The sequence below is a fragment of the Dendroctonus ponderosae genome, unplaced genomic scaffold, assembly GCF_020466585.1.
Source record: "Dendroctonus ponderosae isolate FM_Combo_2020 unplaced genomic scaffold, Dpon_F_20191213v2 Dpon_F_20191213_3, whole genome shotgun sequence".
NCBI lineage: Eukaryota > Metazoa > Arthropoda > Insecta > Coleoptera > Curculionidae > Dendroctonus > Dendroctonus ponderosae.
The window spans coordinates 8,815,926-8,836,982 of NW_026018508.1; the positions used below are offsets into that span (position 1 = coordinate 8,815,926).

Consider the following 21,057-nt stretch of genomic DNA (forward strand, 5'->3'; position numbering starts at 1 on the left):
ATCACTATTAAGTTTAAGAATTATTAAGTTTTTTTGTTTATATCGCATTTAAATAAGTAATTTTGATCAGAACGCGCCAATATACAAATAAACTTGCAATTGTCTACATATGTTTGCAATTTTTCGCCGCAGGCTGAATGGAAACAAAACGCCATAAAATTGAATTAAGAAACGGGATGCAGGCAAAAGGTCGTTGGTGGTACCAATTGTACCACCAGTGGTCAATGTACAAAAAAAATGCAGGTTAAATAATAAGATCTTGCGTTTGTACAGGGGTATTTTTAAAATTAATTAATTAAATTGCGATACAAAAAACATCAAGAGTTCTTTTTTATTCAAAATAATCAAAAACTGCAACTTTTCGTAGAGAAACCATGATCACAAAAAAACACATCAAATACATCTGTCCACTTTCACTCCATTGCAATTCAGTTTAGTGAAATTACTGTTAGGCACAAAGTAACTAAAATCTTGTTGGTGCTAGTAAAAGCTGACTATCAAATGTCGCAAAATGTACGCGATCGTTTCGATGCAAAAATTCAAATTTCCCTCTAGACTTGTTTTCTATAAAGATTCTCGTAAGTTAAGATAAAGTTTGCAATAAAAACGGCACGTGTCCCAAATAGACAAATGAGATAAAATAACATATTTTCCACCCAAATATCCCAAATATGTTAAGTCATTGTAAATGCATTGCGAGCATAACTAGCCAATTCGATTTCTATTCATTCTTCAAAGGAAGATGCCTAGCAGCAGGTAGATACTGAAAGGAAATATGGATGACAAAAGGAACGGTTAATTTGAAAAGTTTTCTACCTGGTCATTAAGAACACGTGTTAAATTTATTGATATAAAAGAAAATTGGGATCTGACCTATAAGTAGCCATTTGCAAACTTCCAAAATTTCACGAAACTCAAATAGAAATCAAAATGATCACTTAAAATATCTTTAGCTTTTTTATGAAACTCCCTATACTTACCTATACAGAAAGAAATACGTTTTGATTGATGGAAAATTGATTTTATGTAAAACTTTAGCCCAAAGATATGTAAATTCTTAATTTTAATAAATAAAATATGTATACATGTTTACTTGCATCTTTGTTAATGTTAATTTTATTCATTGATTGACATTGCCCAGATAGACCCTTAAAGTAAATATTTAAGGTTTTTACATACCTCTGCATAATGGAGATCTCATTTTCAAAAGTCATCATGGTTCCAGACTGGACAAAGAATATGTACACCATCTTGGACTAAGATGTACAATTCTTGAACGGAACTTATACCCAAAATTTCTCCTAAAGTTCAGATGCTACCTGCAAAAATAATTAAACATTGTAAGGACAAGAAACAACTGTACTCATGTAAATTACATAAATCACTTTGTAAATTATTTTTGTTTAAAATGATCACATACCTACGCGGATATAACAGATTTTCGTATACTTTTTATAATTTCATGAAATATGAGAATTTCGCATAAATAAGAGAATTCGGAGTCAAAACTGAATTAGGTACTCGCCCTTTTCAGGCAAGGGTACTAATGGTCAGTCTCCGATGATTTTAAGTTTGTTCCTGCTGACCATTCCAGAGTACTAAGATAAGCGTAGTTGCCAACTGTGCTAAGGGATTTGTAACGCTAATTCAAAAGAGGCATTTTTGAACAGATTCTCCACTTGTGCAATTACCCCCATAACAACATGTCTCTGTTGCTATAAACCACTAGTCAAATAATGTCGATCATTGTAGTCAACATTCTAACCGATAGAAATTAATTTATATAGATGTGGGAACACTTTTTTGGTAGATATTCGTCACAACGTTGCAAAAGCCACTTCAGTAAATACCGCCAATACGAAAAAGTAGGTATATTTGGGATGAAACGGTTTTTGCAAAGTCCGAAACTATGAATTGCAAGAAAACCTCTACATAGAAAATTTATTAGTAATGCTTGTAGTCTGGGCATCGATTAGGTAGAAGTGAGATGAACATAAAAAACGTCAGAATTTTTATTAATACTGCTCAAATGGTACTAGAAAAATTCCATTCCTAATTTAACATCGTGTCTGGCCGATTTAAATACGCAGACTTTAAACTATTAGAGACGCTCAAAATGCAAAAGAACTGCAATACAATACATCCATGATTTAAAGAAATGTATATCGACAACGTATCTCATAACAATAATTAAATGGCGTACACAAAGTATATGCGCACCCAGATCGACAAACATATGAAATAAGAGCAGAACATTTCTTTCTTAACTAACAGCATAAGAAAATTAAAACTTAGACTATAATAATAATGACAAATACAACAAAAGATCTAACTTGTCATAGTGGTAAATAAGGTTCGTAAGAATCCTTCTATAATTACGTTACCTATAAGCATATTAGTAGGCTTTTTCTTGTCAGAAATTCGTCAAAAACTCCCATCAGGATTAAACATTTAGGACATATGAAACAAAGGAAGCCCTATTCAACCTTGGATCAAGCAACTTCTTAGTACGGCACATTTGAGAGCAATTAAGCTTTGAAAACTAGCGTGTAAAATGTTCAACTTGAAACCGATTTGATATCGGCATTTTGAACATTTCGGCAAAATTTGCAAAAAAGTCCCATGACGATGAAACTTTTAGGACACACAGGAGCAAAGGAATTTCTATTCAACCGTGCATCAGGCAACTTTCTAGTTACAGTCAAGAGAAATTAATTTCTGAAAACTAACGTGTAAAATATGCAGCTTGAAACAGACGGTTTGACATCGGCATATTAAAAAAATCGGCAAAATTCGCCCAGCAACTCGCATCAGGATTAAACTTTCAGAACATATGAAGCAAATACTTGAAATCAAATGTACTAATATTTTTAGTACATTTGAGAGAAATTAATTCTTGAAAACTAGCATGCAAAATGTGCAGCTTGAAACACACGATTTACATCGGCAATTTCAAAAATTTATAAAAACTCTCATCGCGCCGGAACTTTTACAAAATGTAGAGCGCAAAATGACGCAATTCAATTATGGATCAAACATCTTCCCGGTTTAGTAGATTCAAGAGGAATTAATTTTTGAACACTAGCGTGCAGTTTGAAACAGACGGTTTAACATCGGCATTTTCAAAAGTTCGGAAAAATTCGTCAAAAGATCCCAACAGGATTAAACTTTCAGGATATATGAAGCAAAGGAAGCCCTATTCAACCATGAGTTTGAATTAATTAAAAGTTTTGAAAAATAGCGTGTAAAATGTGCAGCTTGAAACAGACGATTTGAAATCGGCATTTTGAAAAATTCGGCAAAATTCGCAAAAAAAGTCCGAAAGTCGAAAGAAGTCCGGTTTCCGAATAATCGCGTTTCAAAGTTGTAGAAGCAATTAAACTTGCGTGCATATTGGTTTTCAGGTTAGTGTTTACATAAAAACAATTTTATTGGGTCTTCTTGTAATTCAAATTATTAGAATAATAGGCTACGCTGTTAAAATCGTTGAATAACTGGAAGAAAATCTAGTTTAGACATTGATTTTTTTATTTTGATCTAATTTCTTATTTATTGATTATTTTACATCGACTAAAATAACTTTTCATTTGCGTAAATTTCGGAAAACTTCACCGGGAATTGACTGGCATTCTGCCGCAATTCGCCTTTTAAGGTCATCAATATCAGCAGGATGTGTTTTATAAACAATTAACTTCAGATGTCCCCAAAGAAAAAGGTCTAAGGGTGTTCAATCCGGTAGTCTTGGAGGCCATTCAATTGGTCCCCTTTTGCCAATCGATCTATCCTGGAATATCTTATCAATGTTAGGGAGAGTTCGAAAATAGACTTTATTATTGTTTACACGAAAATAGACAACATTTTGAACAGCTTTAAGATAGTGCGTAAGTAGATCCCATGGGCTCTATTGTAGAAATTTCCTCCTGTAAATAAAAAGGGATTTTTTCTCGAAGTAAAATAATCAATAAATCCGAAATCAATTGTTTAAACGATATTTTTTTCCTGTTATTTAACGATTTTAACGGTGTAACCGAATTTTCTAATCATTTGGACTATAAAGACTCAATGACATAATTTTGTTTAAACACTAATCTGAAAACCAAAATCTCAATGCAGGCAAGTTTAATTGTTTCTGTAATTTTGAAACGCAATTCTTCGAAAACTTTTGAACAAAAGCAAGAAAGTAGTAACTAATGTAAAGAGAATTGAACGGCCTTTGAAACGATGAGCCACTTGTCCCCCCTCCCCATTTGAGATTCTAAGGGTGAGTTCCACCCGTCTTAGGGGGTTGAAACAAAGAAGCTAAAAATATTAATTTAAAGTGCCCCCCTTACAAATAAAATTTACAGGTCTTTCCGATTTTTCATATTTAAACTGCAAAAATATATTAAGGATGGGAAGTTTTCCAATTGACACCCGGTATGTAAGCAAATAATGGAAAGTGAGTGTGGCGTCGAACAGAAGAAAGATTGAACTAAAAATTGATAACGAAATGTGAGAGCTTATAAAACAACTAAGTTTCTGAGGAATCTGCATAAAATCGGTTCATTAGCATAAAAGTTAGAAGACTTTCAACTGCACCAAAAATGCACTGAACTAAACTGGGTGCATAAAAGATGATAGCTACTTTTTAGTTGATAACTCTGTCGTGCTGCAAATATTTTAAATTGTTAGCCGTGGGTGAATACTGAAGTAGCAACAATTTGAAAATAATTCAATGTCCGGGTTCCATATAAGTCTAAGCTACTTTCAACCGTAGGACGTCCTGTACATTTAAACGATTAATAAAACCTTGTCTATAGCTCATCTCAACAATCAATTTTGTATAATCCTTTAAATGTGATTTAGTTCAGGTATAAATATATACTTGAACCGCAACGTCTAATCACAAATGAAATTTGAAAATCGCCCTACGTGACTAAAGTATCAAAGGTTAAAATAAGAAGTTGTTCAAAAGGTTCTGGCAATACCGTTATTGTAACAAAGAGGAAAAAGCCTAATAAAAATTTAGTTTAATTGAGTTGGAGACACTGACTTTAACTTCAGGGCAAGCATAACTTTGTTCAAGTTTAATTTTTCGTGCGTCTTGTTACATTTGTCTAAAAATGTATTATTGTAGCAGAAGTATTTGAGTAGTAATTCTTGTTCTCTATTTTTGAACCAATAATTTTTGTCATGATAAGTAAGTAGGGAAGCAAAAAGTGAAGTTTCTAACTTCAAGTTCGTAAGTAGCCCTTTTGCCCTGCTGATGAATTTTGCAATTTAAATTTAAGTTTACAGCTGCTCTGCAGAATCTGATTAATTCTTCAGATTTTTGGTTTGGTATCCCATTAATATTTAAAAAAAAAGAAAATAAAATTGCCCATAAGATAAAAATGTATGAGAAATTAATCTTGATCACAATTATAGTTGGGAATCTAAAGCCGTGTGTATAGGTATTTGCCTTATTTGGATGTCTCCAATCCTTGGTTCATATTTTAATAAATACTGTTTTAACTAAACTTTGTTCATCATTATTGTTATTTTATAAGTTTTGTGATGTCTACCTATTTTTTATAGACGGTGATAAAAAAAAGCATTGAGCACAGCTGTGATAGATACGCTGTGCTTTTAGTTGTGGCACGAATGTTAGAACAGGTGATATTGAAACACTTCTCATATTTTGTGTAGGCTCTGCTCCATTGTCAGGATAGCCGACTGCATCAATGCTGTATCAATCAACTGAAAAACATCTGGCTTTTGCAAGACTGCGGGACAGAACAAAACCGGAAGAAGCACTACCAGATGTGCACTGCAGAACTGCCAAATAGGAAGAATAGGATAATATGTACTATTAACGTAGCGTTACCATTATTAGGGAGTGGTTGGGCCCCTTAATTGCAACACGCTTTACGTTATCCGTTATTCTGAGCATGCGCAATAGTAAAGAAATAACCGTTTACGGTATTAGAGGATAACGTATTCCTTTATTTACGTCCCAGATCACGTTAAAAAGCAGAACGACGGTGTTGACATTTTTGACTTATTTCTAATATTATTAATAAAATAAGCGGCTAGAATACAATAAGAAATCTATTGTAAATCTGTATAAGACTTTTTCATTGATTAATTTACGCCATTATTGCGTAATTACGGATTTTATGTGAAAATTGTTTAGGCAAATTTGAACTTTGGCAACACTACTAACATCGCCTATCGCTACTACCCATAACCTAATTATTTGATTTTGAATTTTTATTTAATATGTTTTGAATATGTTTCTTCTGAAATCTAAAATTGATAAGGCAATCTCTGGGCTCTATATTTCTAAATTAAAAATAGCAACGAAGAAACGCGGTATCAAAAACTAAAAAACGCACTTAACGTTATTTACCCGAACACCTTATTTTTTCAACACTGCGCATGATTAGAATAACGTTTAGCGTTTAAGGCCAACGTAATTTTAAGGGGCCTAAAAATTCTCCATTTAGTTCACTAGAAGGTGGTGCTATTTTTAAAGGTGTTGTGTGTTTTATTTCCGAACTTTGAAATATCTAATTAAAAAAGTATAGGAGATTAAAGGCTTAAATATAATGGCCCTTTTTTGGGTTCTAGCAATATTAGCTGTGTTCGTGCTAACGATTCAGAACTGGTTCGGACCTGATCGCATGCGCGTAGAGGCATTCGGGAAGAGATCGCATGCGCGTAGAGGCATTCGGGAAGAGATCACATGCGCGTAGAGGCATTGGGTGTTTGCGGTAACAAAATGGTTCAGAACTCGTTCGTTACCCGTTCTAGCAGTTCTAGGATAGGAAGGACCAGTGGTTCTGACAATCATATTTTTTTTGATTTGTTAGAAGAGACTGGAAAATTTTGTTTGCGGGCTACTTTCAGTCGGCTGGTGGTGCAATGGGTGCACACAACAAATGTAGGAAATTCCAAGCTTATTTTTACAATGGCGTTCTACTCAAAATTAGTTAATTAAATGCAATATAAATTTCAATATATACTCGGAAAACGTATTTGGAAAAGCGTTGGAGGAGGCAACAGAGGGTATACAGATAAACGGAGAATAGATTAACAATGTGCGATATGCTGATGATACAGTCATACTAGCCAACAACATAGACGAATTGCAGCGCGTCATGGAAAGAATACAGAAAGTGAATGCAGACCACGGTCTTAGCCTAAATATATCAAAAACAAAGTGGACGGTGGTGAGCGAAGATCAGACACACAATGAGCGCATTACACTAAACGACCAGACGATCGAACATGTGGTCATACAAGTACCTTGGTACGCTGATAAATGCAAAATGGGACCAGGCCATCGAAATCCGATCAAGGATTGAAAGAGCTCGAGCATCGTTTCAACAACATGAAGGGTGTATTCACAAGCAAGGATCTATCCCTGTCTCTAAAAATAAGGTTGGCAAAGTGCTATGTGTTCCCAATTCTGCTCTACGGAGCAGAAGCATGGACAACGACGGAAGCCATAATGAAAAAATTAAACGCCTTTGAAATGTGGATATACCGCCGTATCCTTAGAATTTCGTGGACTGACCACATAACTAATAAAGAGATGCTGCAGCGAATTGGGAAAGAGAGAGAAATTACACTCACAGTTAAAAAGAGGAAAATAGAATACCTCGGACACATAATGAGACATCAAAAATATCGTCTACTCCAGTTAATAGCTCAAGGAAGGATCAACATTAAAAGAGGACCAGAAAGGAGAAGACACTCATGGCTGCAAAATCTACGCCAGTGGTTTGAACTTACATCTATACAGCTATTTAGAAATGCCTTCAATAAAATTAAAATTGCCATGTTGATAGCCAACGTCCGCGACGGATAAGGCACGCTAAGAAGAAGATTAACATAATCAAAATTAATAATTCTGTCTTGTTCGAATTAATAAAAAACTGCCACTTTTCGCCACAGATCATAAGGAAAAAATCAAATCCGATTTTTAAAGTTCTCACAAATTTCACCAGCGGCCTGACAAAGTCAAAACGCCGTCGCCTTTTAAAAAAACTAAAACTAAACTTGCACCTAAAGCAACAATTTTTTTATTTTTCTGTTTTCAACTATCGCTCCATTGGTTAAGCTTAAGGTCAAGCATTGAAGGTGATTTACTTCGATCGATGAGTTTCACGATTTGATAAGTGACTGCCAGAGAAAAATGAAGAAAAAATTTTTTAATTGTATAATAATTTATAAATCACTATTAAGTTTAAGAATTATTAAGTTTTTTTAAATGTTTATATCGCACTTAAATAACTTTTTGATCAGAACGCCAATATAAAAATAAACTTGGAATTGCCCACATATGTTTGCAATTTTTCGCCTCAGGCTGAATGGAAACAAAGCCACAGGATGCAGACCAAAGGTGCAGGTTCCAAAAAAATGCAGATTAAATAGAGCAGATGTAAGATCTTGCGTGTGTACAGTGGCATTTTTAAAATTAATTAATTAAATGCGATAAAAAACCTCAATAATTCTTTTCTATCCAAAATAATCAAAAACTGCCACTTTTCGCCGAGAAACCATGATCATAAAAAAACACAGCAATTCCGTTTATCCACTTGCACTTCATTGCATTTCAGTTTAGGAAAATTACTGTTACGCACAAAGTAACTAAAATCCTGTTGGTTCTACTAAAAGGTGGTTCTAAAAACGTTCGCGGAACGGAGGAATCAAGGATCGGTTCTGTTAGCCTGCGCCCTAATTTGGTTTGTTATCGGTTGTGAACCGCTACCGCGAATAAAGGTATTTTCTTCTAATCAACTAGCAAACTTTTGCAAAGTGGGTCAGACAGAACAGATTATAGGCTTTAGAATATAGGAATGTACCATTATTTTAATTACGATTAACTTTACAGAAGAATTATATTCTTATCATTCCTGGGACTAAGTCAAAGTGTGAAGTAAAAATTTTGAATATCGTTTATTTCATTACGTTTCGGCGAGACAACAGCGCCATCATCAGATTTAAAATTTACACAAACTCATGATTGGTAAAAATCAACGTTCTTTTAGGTCTTTGCCTTCTTGAAACCTCAAATTTGTCTAAATTCTAAATCTAAAAAAAAAAGACAAATTTAAGGTTTCAAGAAGGCAAAGACCTAAAAGAACGTTGATTTTTACCAATCATGAGTTTGTGTAAATTTTAAATCTGATGATGGCGTTGTTGTCTCGCCGAAACGTAATGAAATAAACGATATTCAAAATTTTTACTTCACACTTTGAGTGAGTCCCAGTAAAGATAAGAATATAATAACAAGYACACGCAGTCAGGAAAATAAATCAGGATTTACAGAAGAAATGAGTTTGCTGTGCTAAATGCGTTTGCTATTACGAGCTATATTCTCACAGGAATTGTTCTTTTGTCTCACAGACGAGAATACACAACTGAAGTAACCCCTTTTATCAAATGCAAAAATGAAATATAAAGCACGCAAATGAATTGCAAATAAAGACACATACAAAGAGGTAAACAATGACTTGAAGCAAATATACCAAAACTCCTGCTGTTTTACCTGCGCAGCTAAACATTAATTTTATAAACAAAGAATAATCATGGACAAGAGTAGTAAATAGTTTAGTCAAGCGCTAATTTCGACTCTGCATATCTAAAGTGGAAGTTAGCTTGGAATTTGGCCTGTAATAAGAATTGTGCGCCCGTAAACCCAAACAATGCCTTTCGAATGCTTACCTCAGAAGCAGACATTTTTACAGCTGATATCCATAAACATACTGAATAACATGGACACTTTCCTACTCAAATTAATTTTTACTGCACTGATTTGTCAATTTAGAGTTCACAGGACAAAAATGTTGCTTCCCATTGAGCTAAAATTAGGCATTTTAGCCAAAACGCAATTTCACATTCTCCATCAGCTGACAAGGAAGTGTTTTGCTAAATTAAACCAAATCTCAAAAATCAAGGGCAAACTTTAGCTGGGAAACAAACCTGATTGCTCAACAGCGCCCTCTAGTTACCAGTTCCACCGGCCACTTGCCACACAGAACACCTCTGCACTTGCGACAAGTTTCATGTTCTAGTTTAGGTGTTTAGCAAAGGTGGCTCTGACATCGTTAAGCTTTTTAAGCAGTGTTGTCGCGCTTTATACAGGGTGAGTCTTTCTCGATGACTAGTACAGGGATCTTCGGAACTAGAGCAGTTACGAAGGTCAAATGGACAAAGAATAGGGTGTTTTCATTGTATCAAAAATTCCTACAAACTGAACATTAATCTATGGTAATATCCATATATTAAAGATTAAATAAGTTTATGCTATCTATCTATTGCTATTTTGTTAAATACTTAATGAACAAATTCTGCTAAAATTCAAATTATTCGTGAATCTCTAAAACGCAATTATATTGGTTGTGACGTCTCTGGTCATATAAATTGCGGATTGTTTACGTTCTGTACATAGTGTTTAGTTGTGTGATTGTGTTTCATTAATTATTTTGTGAATTTAAATAATTTATAGTTTGTATTAATCTAAAAAATGGTTTCAGAAGGATTCCTTAACGTGTCAACAAGCAATTTACCATGTGTACATATTTTTATGGTTAACGAATTTTTAAAGAACGACGAACGCTTTAATTCAGTCCAATTTAAGGGTGTCAAATCAGCAGCGTAAGTAAAAATTCGTAAATTCAGTATTAGTTAATCTGGCATATTCTGCCTGCCTCATCATTAGCTTTTTGTCCGTACTTTCATTAAAATGATCCTCGCAACAAAGAAACATTGATTTTGATTTAGGAACATCACGTCTAGCTGCTTTGAACCATAAAACTTTACGTGCATAATCATGGGGAACGGTTAAAAAGAGTTTATTTGGAGCACTTATTGAGGTATTCTTGCCTCCTGGCACAAAACACCACTTATTTTGTGATTCATACATGTCACTATTTTCCATTATGCAAGATAATAATCCTAATCAATTAAATAATGATCAGCACCATATCTTAAATAATAAAACAAAGCTGCGAAAACAACAAAATAAACACGAGACACTTTGTTGATATGACCTGCTACGTCACAATCTATATAATACGGGATAGGCAACCGACGATACGGATTCGGCGTTTTTGCCGGAAAATATGTGATTCGAATTTAAATTCGCTTTACATTTATTATGGAGACTTTTTCGTAAAAAAATTATATCAGTGTAATGTTTGCCATAACTACTTTCTATATATCAACATTAAAAAAAGTGGAAACACCCTACTGTACTTTTGAATGCTTTACTCGAAACCAATTTAATTTTTCTAAAATTTGACAGCTGTCAAGAGATATTTTCGAAAAACATATGGAAATTTTTTAAATCACTCTTAGTTCCTTTGATATCAATTTGACAGAAAACGTTAAATAGAAAACTTGTAGGAAATTGAACTCCAAACAAAATGGCATCAGACACATCAGACTCCAACATAACTGTCATTTTTGACATATGACACAAATTTGAGAGTTTTTAAATGGTAACCATCCTTGATTATTGCTTTACCAAGTAGAGCATTTTATTATTAGAGAGGCCCCAAACAAGGATCACATGATGGACGGTGAGATCACTGGCAGATGCCATGAAAACACAACCTCACTTTCCTTATTCCATATCCATAAGTGAATGTTATCGTTTACTCAGTTAATATTTTCACGTATCTGAACTGTTAATCATTGAATCAGAGGTGTTCTGTGGCCTCGTCTCAGCGAACGGTGAGTCCTAATCTCTTGCATTTGCAAGCGCCGTGAATTCGACTATAGTTTGCAAAGCAGCCACTGCAATAAGAGATAAATAGTAGCGTTCTAGAATTGTATATGGGAATTTCCAATCTATACCTCTGTGATCTGTGTGTGGCCTCTTCTTCTCCGAGCGGTTCGGTGTACGAAAGTTCTTAACAGCAGCTAATAATTTCTCCTGTTTTTTTATATTATTTAACGTTTTTAAAATATGGATCGTGACCTGGATTTATTATATAGTGTTAATAGAGATCAGTCGGACTTGGAATTCGATTTGAACATACCACGTAGGTACGTAAAAAGCATAAGCACGCATGATATGCAATGCAAATAATGATTGTCTTCAGGTATATTCGAGATATGGACAATCCCTTAGAGAAATTTACTGAAGCCGATTTTAGAAAACGCTTTCGTTTCTCTAAGGAAATTGTCCAAAATGTTTTGTTGCCATTAGTCGGACACCAGCGGGAACAAATCACAAATCGAGGCCTTCCGGTTCCTTTGATTATAGGTTTACTGCTAACCCTGCAATTTTACGGTAGTGGTAGTTTACGGGTGCGTAATTCATTGACGAATAAAAGACGCTACTTCATACCTAAAAAATACGGTATGATTTCAAAAATATTTTTAGATAATATGTGGGGAGTTGAAAGGATTCCACCAGTCCACAGTGAGCCGTGTAATAACTAAAGTCACGCGAAGCATCTATGAACAAAGCCGAAATTATATAAAATTTCCAGAGAACTTGAATACAGTCCAAACACAATTCCAAACAATTCGAAACTTTCCAAACGTTATTGGGTGTATTGGTTGCGCGCAAATTCCCATTATGAGTCCAGGAGGGCCAAATGCTGAGCTTTTTCGAAATGGAAAACGATCATTTTCACTCAACGTACAGATAGTCGCTGGACCCGATTTGGAAATTTATGACATCGTTGCCACAAATCCAGGAAGCTATCGTAATGATCATGTTTTTAACAAAAGCGCTGTTAAAACGCGGTTCGAAAAAAAACAGCTTCCAGGGTACTTGCTAGGTGATTCTGGGTATCCATCTCTAACATACCTCCTGACCCCATTTCGAGATCCATGCACCAACGAAGAAAAGCGATATAACGAAGCTCATGCTCAGATAAGGAATATTGTGGACCGGACGTTTGGAGTTTTAAGGCACAGATTTTCTTGCTTGCGACGATTGCTCAGACACAAACATGAAACAATTTGTTGTATAATTGTTGCCTGTGCAGTACTTCACAATATCTCAATTGCACATCGGGAGGTAGTTGAACCAGACGGTGAAGATGGTGTCGAAGACTTAGCAGCAGCTGCATCAGATGCTACAACTGACAGTCAGTCAGGCCAGTTAGTGAGAGCTACTATATTACGCAATCACTTCAGTCAATTATAAAAGCCAGTCTCTTTGTCGTTCACAAATACAAAAAATAAAAAAATATAAGTGTGTAATTAAATCAAGTTATACATATGTATAGCGCGATTTTTCTGTATGTATACTTCTATCTACTAGTAGATTTTTTCTTCATTTCATAACAATTTCAAGCATGTATGTCTTAGAGATTAACGAGACCGCACTAGCGTTATAAATTTTTTACTGTTATTGTGGAACGGATAGTGTTATTTATAACGCAAATATATTTTTGTCGTATTTTTTTAGATAAGGTCTCATTTGCGCGATTATCAGTGCGATCTTTGCAAGCAAAGATGCTTAAAGTCCCTAGTTTCTAATTTAAAATATCACATGGAACGAACAAATCAAATTATAAACTTAATGACGCAGTTAACAAATATTAACAGATAATCTGACGATGAATCTGAGCTCAACCACATCACAAGCTACATATTCTGAACTGTCGGTTTCGTCCACGTCTGTTAGTTTTAGAGAACTGGGTTCTAGGCACCGCATCTGAAAAAAAATATTCTTAAATGCTAAAACATTTTTGCATGTAAAACCTTTATTTTATGTTATCCATAGTATCATCATCCAATAGTATTTTGCTCTCTAACTAGTTACCTCTCCCATGCTCAATTTTTGTTTTTTTTTTCAAAAATTTGTTATTTTTAGCTGTGATGACGAATGTTAAGAATATTTATAGCAGCTACTTTATTGTTGAAGCCCCATTTTACCACTTAATCGCCCTTTTACTCATTTTGCTGAAGTTTGTTAAACTTCAGTTCTTCCTGCAGCATTTGAAATCTAGCAGCCTCTTTTCTGAAATGTGCTTCCTCCATTCGAATCTGATGAAGTTCGGACATTTGCTGCTCCTCTTTTTCGATCAATAGCAGCCGGGCCTCTGCTAGCTCTGCTACATAATCTTTTTTTGGAGCATTCCTTGTCGCTGCCATTTTCGCTAAATGTATAAAATAATAAAAATTACTTTTTAATTTTACTTAATGAAATTATTTACCTGATCTTTTTATTCCTCGTCGATTCGTTGGAGTAATTTTCATTTGAGATCTGCAATGAAAATCTTCATTGTTCGAACTTGTACTCGGTTCTTCCAATTTAATCTGGTCCTGGAGATCTTAAATTACAATAATATTTAATGAACTTGTATAAAATCAAATACAGTAGTACTGCGACGACTATTCTTGGGTTCTTTTTACTTAAATTAAAAAATATAAATCACATCAATTTGATCCCAATAAATCGACACTCATATTTACTTCATAAGAGAAAATTTACCTCGCATTTCCTCTATATCTATTTCATCCGACTCGTCTTTCACATCTACCTCATAAGATATCTGAGAATTGAAGCCGTCAATCATCGGTTCGGGAAGAGGGCCAATCATCGGTTGAGGAAGAGGGTCGATCATCGGTTGGGGAAGAGGGTCAATTATCGGTTGGGGAAGAGGGTCAATCATCGGTTGAGGAAGAGATGGAGTTCTTGGAGGACCACCATTCGTGGCCGTTATCTCATCCCGTCTCTCCTCAGCGAGTTCAGCCTTACGAGATCTCTTCGTTTTATCCCACAACCTCTTCAGTTGGGTAGTTGTTCTCTGCCATTACAAATTATGCATACAAATAATTTGTTAGATGTACACTTTCAAGCAAACAGTGAATCAGTAACAAACATGTACACTTATAATATATCAAAAAATGATGCTACATAACATACCGGCTTAGTGGATGATTTATTAAATTCTGAGGTAATGTCTTCCCATGCTTTTCTTTTTTTCTCAATGCGAAAAGTATCGGTCCTCTTGTCCTCAACTATTGGATACTTCCCAAGCACTTGCGCAAATAATTCTTTGTCGGCGTAAGTATATTTGATAGCCATTTTAAAACCGACTTCACAGGTTCAAATAGATTCTACACTCAATAAATCTCAAACTGAAAAGTAAGTAACGTGCCCAGTGTTGCCAAGGTTTTGGTAAAGAACGTCACAAGTAATAGTCTCCTTAGCCTGGTCACAAACGTTCGTCATAGATAAAGACGAGTCAAGGCTGGTCTGGTTTCTATCCTTTGGCTGAAGTGCCATAAAGAGTTTTAAGCTTTAGGTAGGAGGATTACAATTTGGGACTTCTAAAGTCCAAACGCCGACGGGCGGCTAAATTATAACTAATAACTATACGTAACTAGTAACTTTTTTCAATTATTTTGTTCACATGTGTTACTGATTTGTTTTGTATTGTTTAGTTCTAATCAGGTTTAAGTCTTTAAACAAATAGAAACATAATCAAAAGTGTGTAAATATTGTTTCATGTTATACACTTGAAAACTAAGGTTAAAATATGGGACGTCAGAAAGGTAACTACCAATAGTTTACAATGGAAAGGAATGTTTACGTTCCGCAGCGCCCCCATCGGCAGTTGAACACGCGAATAGGTATGATGACCAAATAATAAATTAAAAAAAGAAGAATATGTTTTGAAAGGAGTCTAAAAACTGACCCATTATTTATAAATGTTGGAATAAATAAGTTCAATATAGTAATAAAAGTATAACATACAGCAATCGGCCTTGTTGATTGATAATCCAAGCTGAGCCGAGACCTCCAAAGACAGGCAAACAAGGATCACGTGATTGACGGTGACATCACTGGCAGAGGCCGTGGAAACACAACCTAAATTTCCTTATTCATATAATGAACGCATAGTTCATACTGTTAAGTTAATGTTTTCATTTACTCGGTTAATATTGTCACGTATCTGAACTGATCATTGAATCAGAGTTGTTCTGTGGCCTCGTCTCAGCGAACGGTGAGTCGTATTCTCTTGTATTTGCAAGTGCAGTGAATTCGACTATAGTTTGCAAAGCAGCCACTGCAATAAGAGACAAATAGTAGCCTTCTAGAGTTGTATTAGGGAATTTCCAATCTATCTCATCTAGTTCAAGCTGTTAAGTGAAGTGTTTTCACCCATTCGGTTAATATATTCACGTATTTGAATATTTTATTAGGCTAAAAACAGGTTTTCGTGGCCCAGTATTATTTTAAGTGCTGTTTCTAATGACAAGTTTCGTGTTTGCCTTCAAATACGCGCTGTTAGTGTGACGTGAAACACGTAAAAACAATACAATATTAGAGTATTATTTAAATATGTTTACAAACACAACACTTTTCACAGTATTAAAATGATGAAGTGTTGGACTCCAGACGRCAAACATTATAATATGGGGRAAAAATGTAAATTTTTMATTTCCAAAGGAAATTAAGAAAATAACTAAATGGATACGGTTACTGAGATAATATCAGARACAAGTACTAAGGTAGTAAGACTTGTATCTGGTAATATTTATCTTTTTATGCAGCGGGTGAACATTCTAACTGAATATACATAGTTATATATATAATTTTTGATTATGTATCTCTTACTTTTTGCCCGAAAATATAATCCTATCACTAAATATTCTTGACGTTCTAAAGATAACCTTAAAATGATAAAGTTAAATCGATATATTTTAGAGTTCCTGAGCTGAAGATCGTACTTCAACTACTTGACATGTTTCAAACCATATACCACACCAATAAATTGCCATTACGCATGTATCAAGCACTTTAAAAGTACACAAAACCGGAAAATCAAAAAATACCAATGGAAAATGTACAATGTTTTGTTTAAAGAACCTGACTTATCGCAACACAGCTCATGTCAGTCATGGCATCACTAATGGCGCGTTTACCAGCAACGGAAGTACCATAACCTTACTTTGAAAGTTTTTTACTTCTGTTTTCTGTTATTACTACTGAAGACTTTGGTAATCTGTAATTTACTGATTTGTTTTTATAGTATTGGCATTGACTAATTACTCTTTGGTAAGTATTGGTGCATTTACTTATTTCAAAAATGTATATACCAGAGACAAGTCTCAACTTGTCTCTGTATATACAATCATTGTGCCACCGCTTGTCATTGTATGGCTATCCAAAACGGGATTGTTCTGTTTCCAACGATTTTGCCATTGAAGAGTGGAAATAAGAAAGGGGGCAAATGCCAAAGTGGATGGTTTAACATAATTAGAAAAGTGTGCAAGCAAACAAGTTAGGCATTTGGCGGTGCTAAATCTTAGCTTAGCATGAGAATTGGCGCATAGCGCTTACGTAGAGGCATAAAGACTTGCCCCCTTTGTTACTTTCACTCTTTGATTATAAAAACTTCATCGATTTTGTATGCCATTGTGTCGAGCTTGATAATGGTCTTCAAATATTTACATTCAGATTTCCACTTGAAAATGTGGTTTTCCTGCAGTTACCAAAAGACACGTTCACATATATTACTACTAGGCCTAGAAGTTTCTCAATTCGCGAGTTCAACTACCGATGGTGGCGCTGCAAAACGTCAAATTACTCGTTGTCGAGTGACAGTTAAGACTTGTCACACTTGTTTATTTATTGGAGTTGATGACATTTATAACATAAAACAATATTTTCACACTTTTCGATCTGTTTCTATTTCTGCAAAAGCTAGCAAAATATGGTTAGAACAAAACAAATCACAATCAGATGTAAACACCAATGTTAACAAAACAAGTGTCAAATTAACTGGACTTTTGAACTCACGAATAGGCAAATATGTTTATTGTTATAAGAAATTGACAAAAAATAACACACAGCAATAAATAACAATGCTTGTATAGCGGGTTTGGGACTGGATTAAAAACTTCTTTTATACTCAAAAAATGGCCAGCGTTCCGACCCTTTATTCGGGTCTTTCTCAAGGCTATACAGTCAGATGAAACCGAAATAAATATAAAATATCAGAGCTCTATGCAGTTAACCAATTATTTGTTGATATAATTAAAATATTTCGAAGTATGTTGGTTTATAAGCGTTATTATTATTGAGCACTTGATGTTGCAAGGACAGCCAATCACAGCAGCCTATTCTGTAACGCTGAGGGAAGTACAATACGCTATCCGGTGCGTGTGGAACAGTGGTGGGGATGCGCAGCGCAATCTTCGCCCCCCCAGTTCTGGTTTGACGCACTAATCTCATCCTTTCTGTTGAATTGATCTGATTGTTTGAAGATCTCAATGGGTTCCTTCTTATTCATGAAAAGGCCTAATGTATTTGATCCAAAACATATGCTTCTTTGAGAGAACTTAGTGGCCTTACATGAGTGCGCGCTCCGTAACAGGAGATTTTGAAATCGGTCCCAATTGCAGCTTTTCTTGTGTTCCGTAATCCTGTTGTTGACTTTCCGTTTGGTTGAATTAATGTAGTCTGAACCGTAGTTGCATGTTATCTTGTAGACCACATTCTTCTCGATTTCAAGAAGGCTTTTTAACATTCTTCCAATCTTGTCACTTGGTGTATGTTCGGAAGGCAAACAAAGCCCCGATTCTCAACGGTTTTATTGTGTGATGCATCATCACGCCGATCGAGATTCCTTAACAACTTATTTTTTCAGAATTGGTTTTGGTGTTTATAGAAGTTAAGCCTCAAAATGGCAGATAATGAGGAGTTGCAAATCGATGAACAGGATGAAAACACTACAACTGTCAACTTTAAACCATCCTTTGTATTAATAGCCATAGATACTCATTCATCAATGTTCCACACAAAGAAAAATGATGATGATGATGATGATGAAACTCATGCATTTAAAGATGCTCTAAAAGCTTGTTATGAAATTGCCGACTCTTTAGTTTTATCCACAAGTCGAAGCAATTACAATCAGTTTGGAATTGTATTGGGTAAGCTACTATCGTCTTAGCATAATAAACTCCTGTTTGTGGCATAACCGTCATATATATTTTAAGCTGATGAAGACCAAAAGGCAAGCTTCATAGACGTGCAGAACAACCTGATAGACTCCATAAAATTTTTAAAGGATAAGTGTTCACAGTCGAATGAACAATTAAAAGCGAATTACGAAAGATATGCTGACTTAGACTTGGCAGGTTTTTTTCTGCTTTGCAAGAAAAAATTTAGGGAAATTAGTTCAGCTTATTATAAACGAACTCTTATTTACATTACTAATGATGATAATCCAACCAAGGAAGATAAGCAAAAAAAGTTTACAGCTTTATCCCAAGCCAAATCATTTGAACCTAATGATATAAATTTCAAACTTGTCACTATGAATAAGAATTTTGAAATCAGCAAATTCTATAATGAGTTATTTTATTTGTCATCTAAAGGACCAATAACTGAAGAACTTTGTTTAAACAAAAATGCATTAGTTGAAGCACTTTCTTCAAAAATTATTTTGGCTTATACAAAGCATAAGTTTAATTTCTATCCTTTCAAAGGGGATAGAACTAGATTTTTAAAAGTTATGAGGGTTAATTTTATTCGAGAAGCAAAATTATCTAATATTCACAAAGCATCTCATGATGGGAAACAATTAGTGAAGGTTAAAGAGAATGCAAGCGCCCAAGAACCCGTGCGTTTTAGATTGCAGCTAAATAATGAAAAAATTATTGAACTGGATTCAAAAGATAAATATTCTATAATTGCCAATAATTTACCGCTCGGATTCCATCTTCAATATGTATCAGATAGGCATAGTAACTTTGGAATAGTTATAGATCAAGTGAGTCTGTTATTACTTGATCCAAAGGAAGAACTGGATCAGCACTTTAATCAATTTTGGCTATATTGCATTGAGAAGAATAAGGTATAGCAAAGAATGGCATCCATATTTTGTTGTTTTATATTCACGTTTATTTTGTAGGTATTGGTTTGCTTAAAAAAATATAGACATCCTTCGGAAATTAGATATGTAGAACTAATACCTAAGTATGCCAACAAACAAAGACTTTTCCTCATTAAAGATATTCCATTCTGTGAAGAGTACCACGTACCCAGAGCCGTGCATATCGAAAAAGCTTTGTCAAGTAACATCAGGGAAACGCAAAAGCAAGCAATTAGAGATTTAATAGAAAAATTAAGTTTTGACTATGAACCAACAATATTTATAAACCCAAGTTATGCAAAAAAGAAGGCTTATGTAAAAGCGAAACTATTAGAGCTGCCCGAAGAAATCGTTGAAGACACTACATCAAACGCTGACCAAATAGATGAACAAATCACAGAAATTGTAGTGGATTTTCAAAACCTATTTAATGTTAGTTTCGCTGTCCAAGGTCAGAAGAGAAAATTGCCTACATCAAGAATCACAAAACGGCAAAAGTAAATACAATAGTATAATGAAAACGTTATCTACTTGTTTTACGTTACATTGTCCTAATATTTAAAGTTTTTTTGATTAAATATATATGCTTTAATTTTGTTTTGTTGATTGTCTTAAAAGTTCTTATTCAGAAATCAAATTTCACTAAATTGATAATGATCCTAGTAGCGCCAAATGATATGTATAATACGTAAAAATGATGCTGCAAGATTTGAAAGATGTGTATAGTATCTTTTTATATGTATTTTTAACTCTTAAGCTCCTTTAGATGTTACAAAGATGTAGAGTTTAATACTTTATTCTTAAAGGTTTGATAGTTATGTACAAAAGTATCTTCAGTTATTCCAATGTCTATATGGTTATTTCCCAAGTCTTATAGTTATTTAAATTTTATTGTAGGTGCAAAATTTTACATATTCTTCATTCTTCGGATAAGGCTGTACTTAGTAGTGATTAAGCAGCCTAACCGCTTTTAAAAAGTGGTACGCGTAAAGTAGAAAATGTCTGAAAATATGCAGTTGGTACATTTGTGAGCTTTATTTGGGTTATTAAAAGCTCTTGTTTTATTATTATTGCATGTTGTTTGATCCTCTCTAATCACTCTTAATAATTAATTTTCCGAAACAAGTTAATAAATCTATCATCAGAACCATGCCTCATCATTTGGGTTAACTCTGCACAACACAATTGTTTTAGTTGGCCGAAAACGAAATAATTCAAATTCGTGCTGTAA

The 21,057-nt window shown here is 34.4% G+C and overlaps 4 protein-coding genes across 13 annotated transcripts in view; 2 read left to right on the forward strand and 2 right to left on the reverse strand.

Annotated features, from left to right (window-relative positions):
• LOC109545709 (RB1-inducible coiled-coil protein 1) overlaps positions 1–9,923 on the reverse strand; it is a 43,808-nt gene extending 33,885 nt beyond the window's left edge. For 5 of the 7 annotated variants that reach the window (XM_048665213.1, XM_048665216.1, XM_048665212.1 and 2 more), the window contains exons 1-2: positions 9,694–9,922; positions 1,180–1,319 (exon numbers count right to left, since the gene is read on the reverse strand). In XM_048665213.1, coding sequence (XP_048521170.1) covers positions 1,180–1,250 — 71 coding nt within the window. In that variant the 5' untranslated portion in view covers positions 1,251–1,319; positions 9,694–9,922. Of the gene's footprint in view, positions 1–1,179; positions 1,320–9,693 lie in introns of all 7 variants that reach the window. The other 2 variants (XM_048665211.1, XM_019916542.2) reach the window with 2 other exon arrangements.
• A 1,754-nt stretch (positions 9,924–11,677) lies between these two features.
• On the forward strand, positions 11,678–13,398 carry LOC109545718 (putative nuclease HARBI1). The gene is made up of 3 exons (XM_019916562.2): positions 11,678–12,021; positions 12,078–12,285; positions 12,362–13,398. Exons 1-3 carry the CDS (start codon positions 11,942–11,944, stop codon positions 13,133–13,135), a joined length of 1,062 nt encoding a protein of 353 aa, XP_019772121.2. The 5' UTR covers positions 11,678–11,941; the 3' UTR covers positions 13,136–13,398.
• LOC109545720 lies at positions 13,171–15,030 on the reverse strand. The gene is made up of 5 exons (XM_019916566.2): positions 14,864–15,030; positions 14,429–14,744; positions 14,151–14,267; positions 13,870–14,093; positions 13,171–13,648 (listed from the first exon to the last, which is right to left on the reverse strand). Exons 1-4 carry the CDS (start codon positions 15,023–15,025, stop codon positions 13,885–13,887), a joined length of 804 nt encoding a protein of 267 aa, XP_019772125.2. The 5' UTR covers positions 15,026–15,030; the 3' UTR covers positions 13,171–13,648; positions 13,870–13,884.
• A 126-nt stretch (positions 15,031–15,156) lies between these two features.
• On the forward strand, positions 15,157–20,896 carry LOC109545713. 4 transcript variants are annotated; one of them, XM_019916553.2, is made up of 4 exons: positions 15,157–15,245; positions 18,597–18,882; positions 18,949–19,808; positions 19,866–20,896. In XM_019916553.2, exons 2-4 carry the CDS (start codon positions 18,633–18,635, stop codon positions 20,325–20,327), a joined length of 1,572 nt encoding a protein of 523 aa, XP_019772112.2. In that variant the 5' UTR covers positions 15,157–15,245; positions 18,597–18,632; the 3' UTR covers positions 20,328–20,896. The 4 variants fall into 4 exon arrangements, with proteins under 4 accessions (XP_019772112.2, XP_019772111.2, XP_048520468.1 ...); XM_019916552.2 differs by lacking the exon at positions 15,157–15,245 and adding an exon at positions 15,859–15,947; XM_048664511.1 differs by lacking the exon at positions 15,157–15,245 and adding an exon at positions 16,004–16,455.
• Positions 20,897–21,057: the final 161 nt, after the last annotated feature.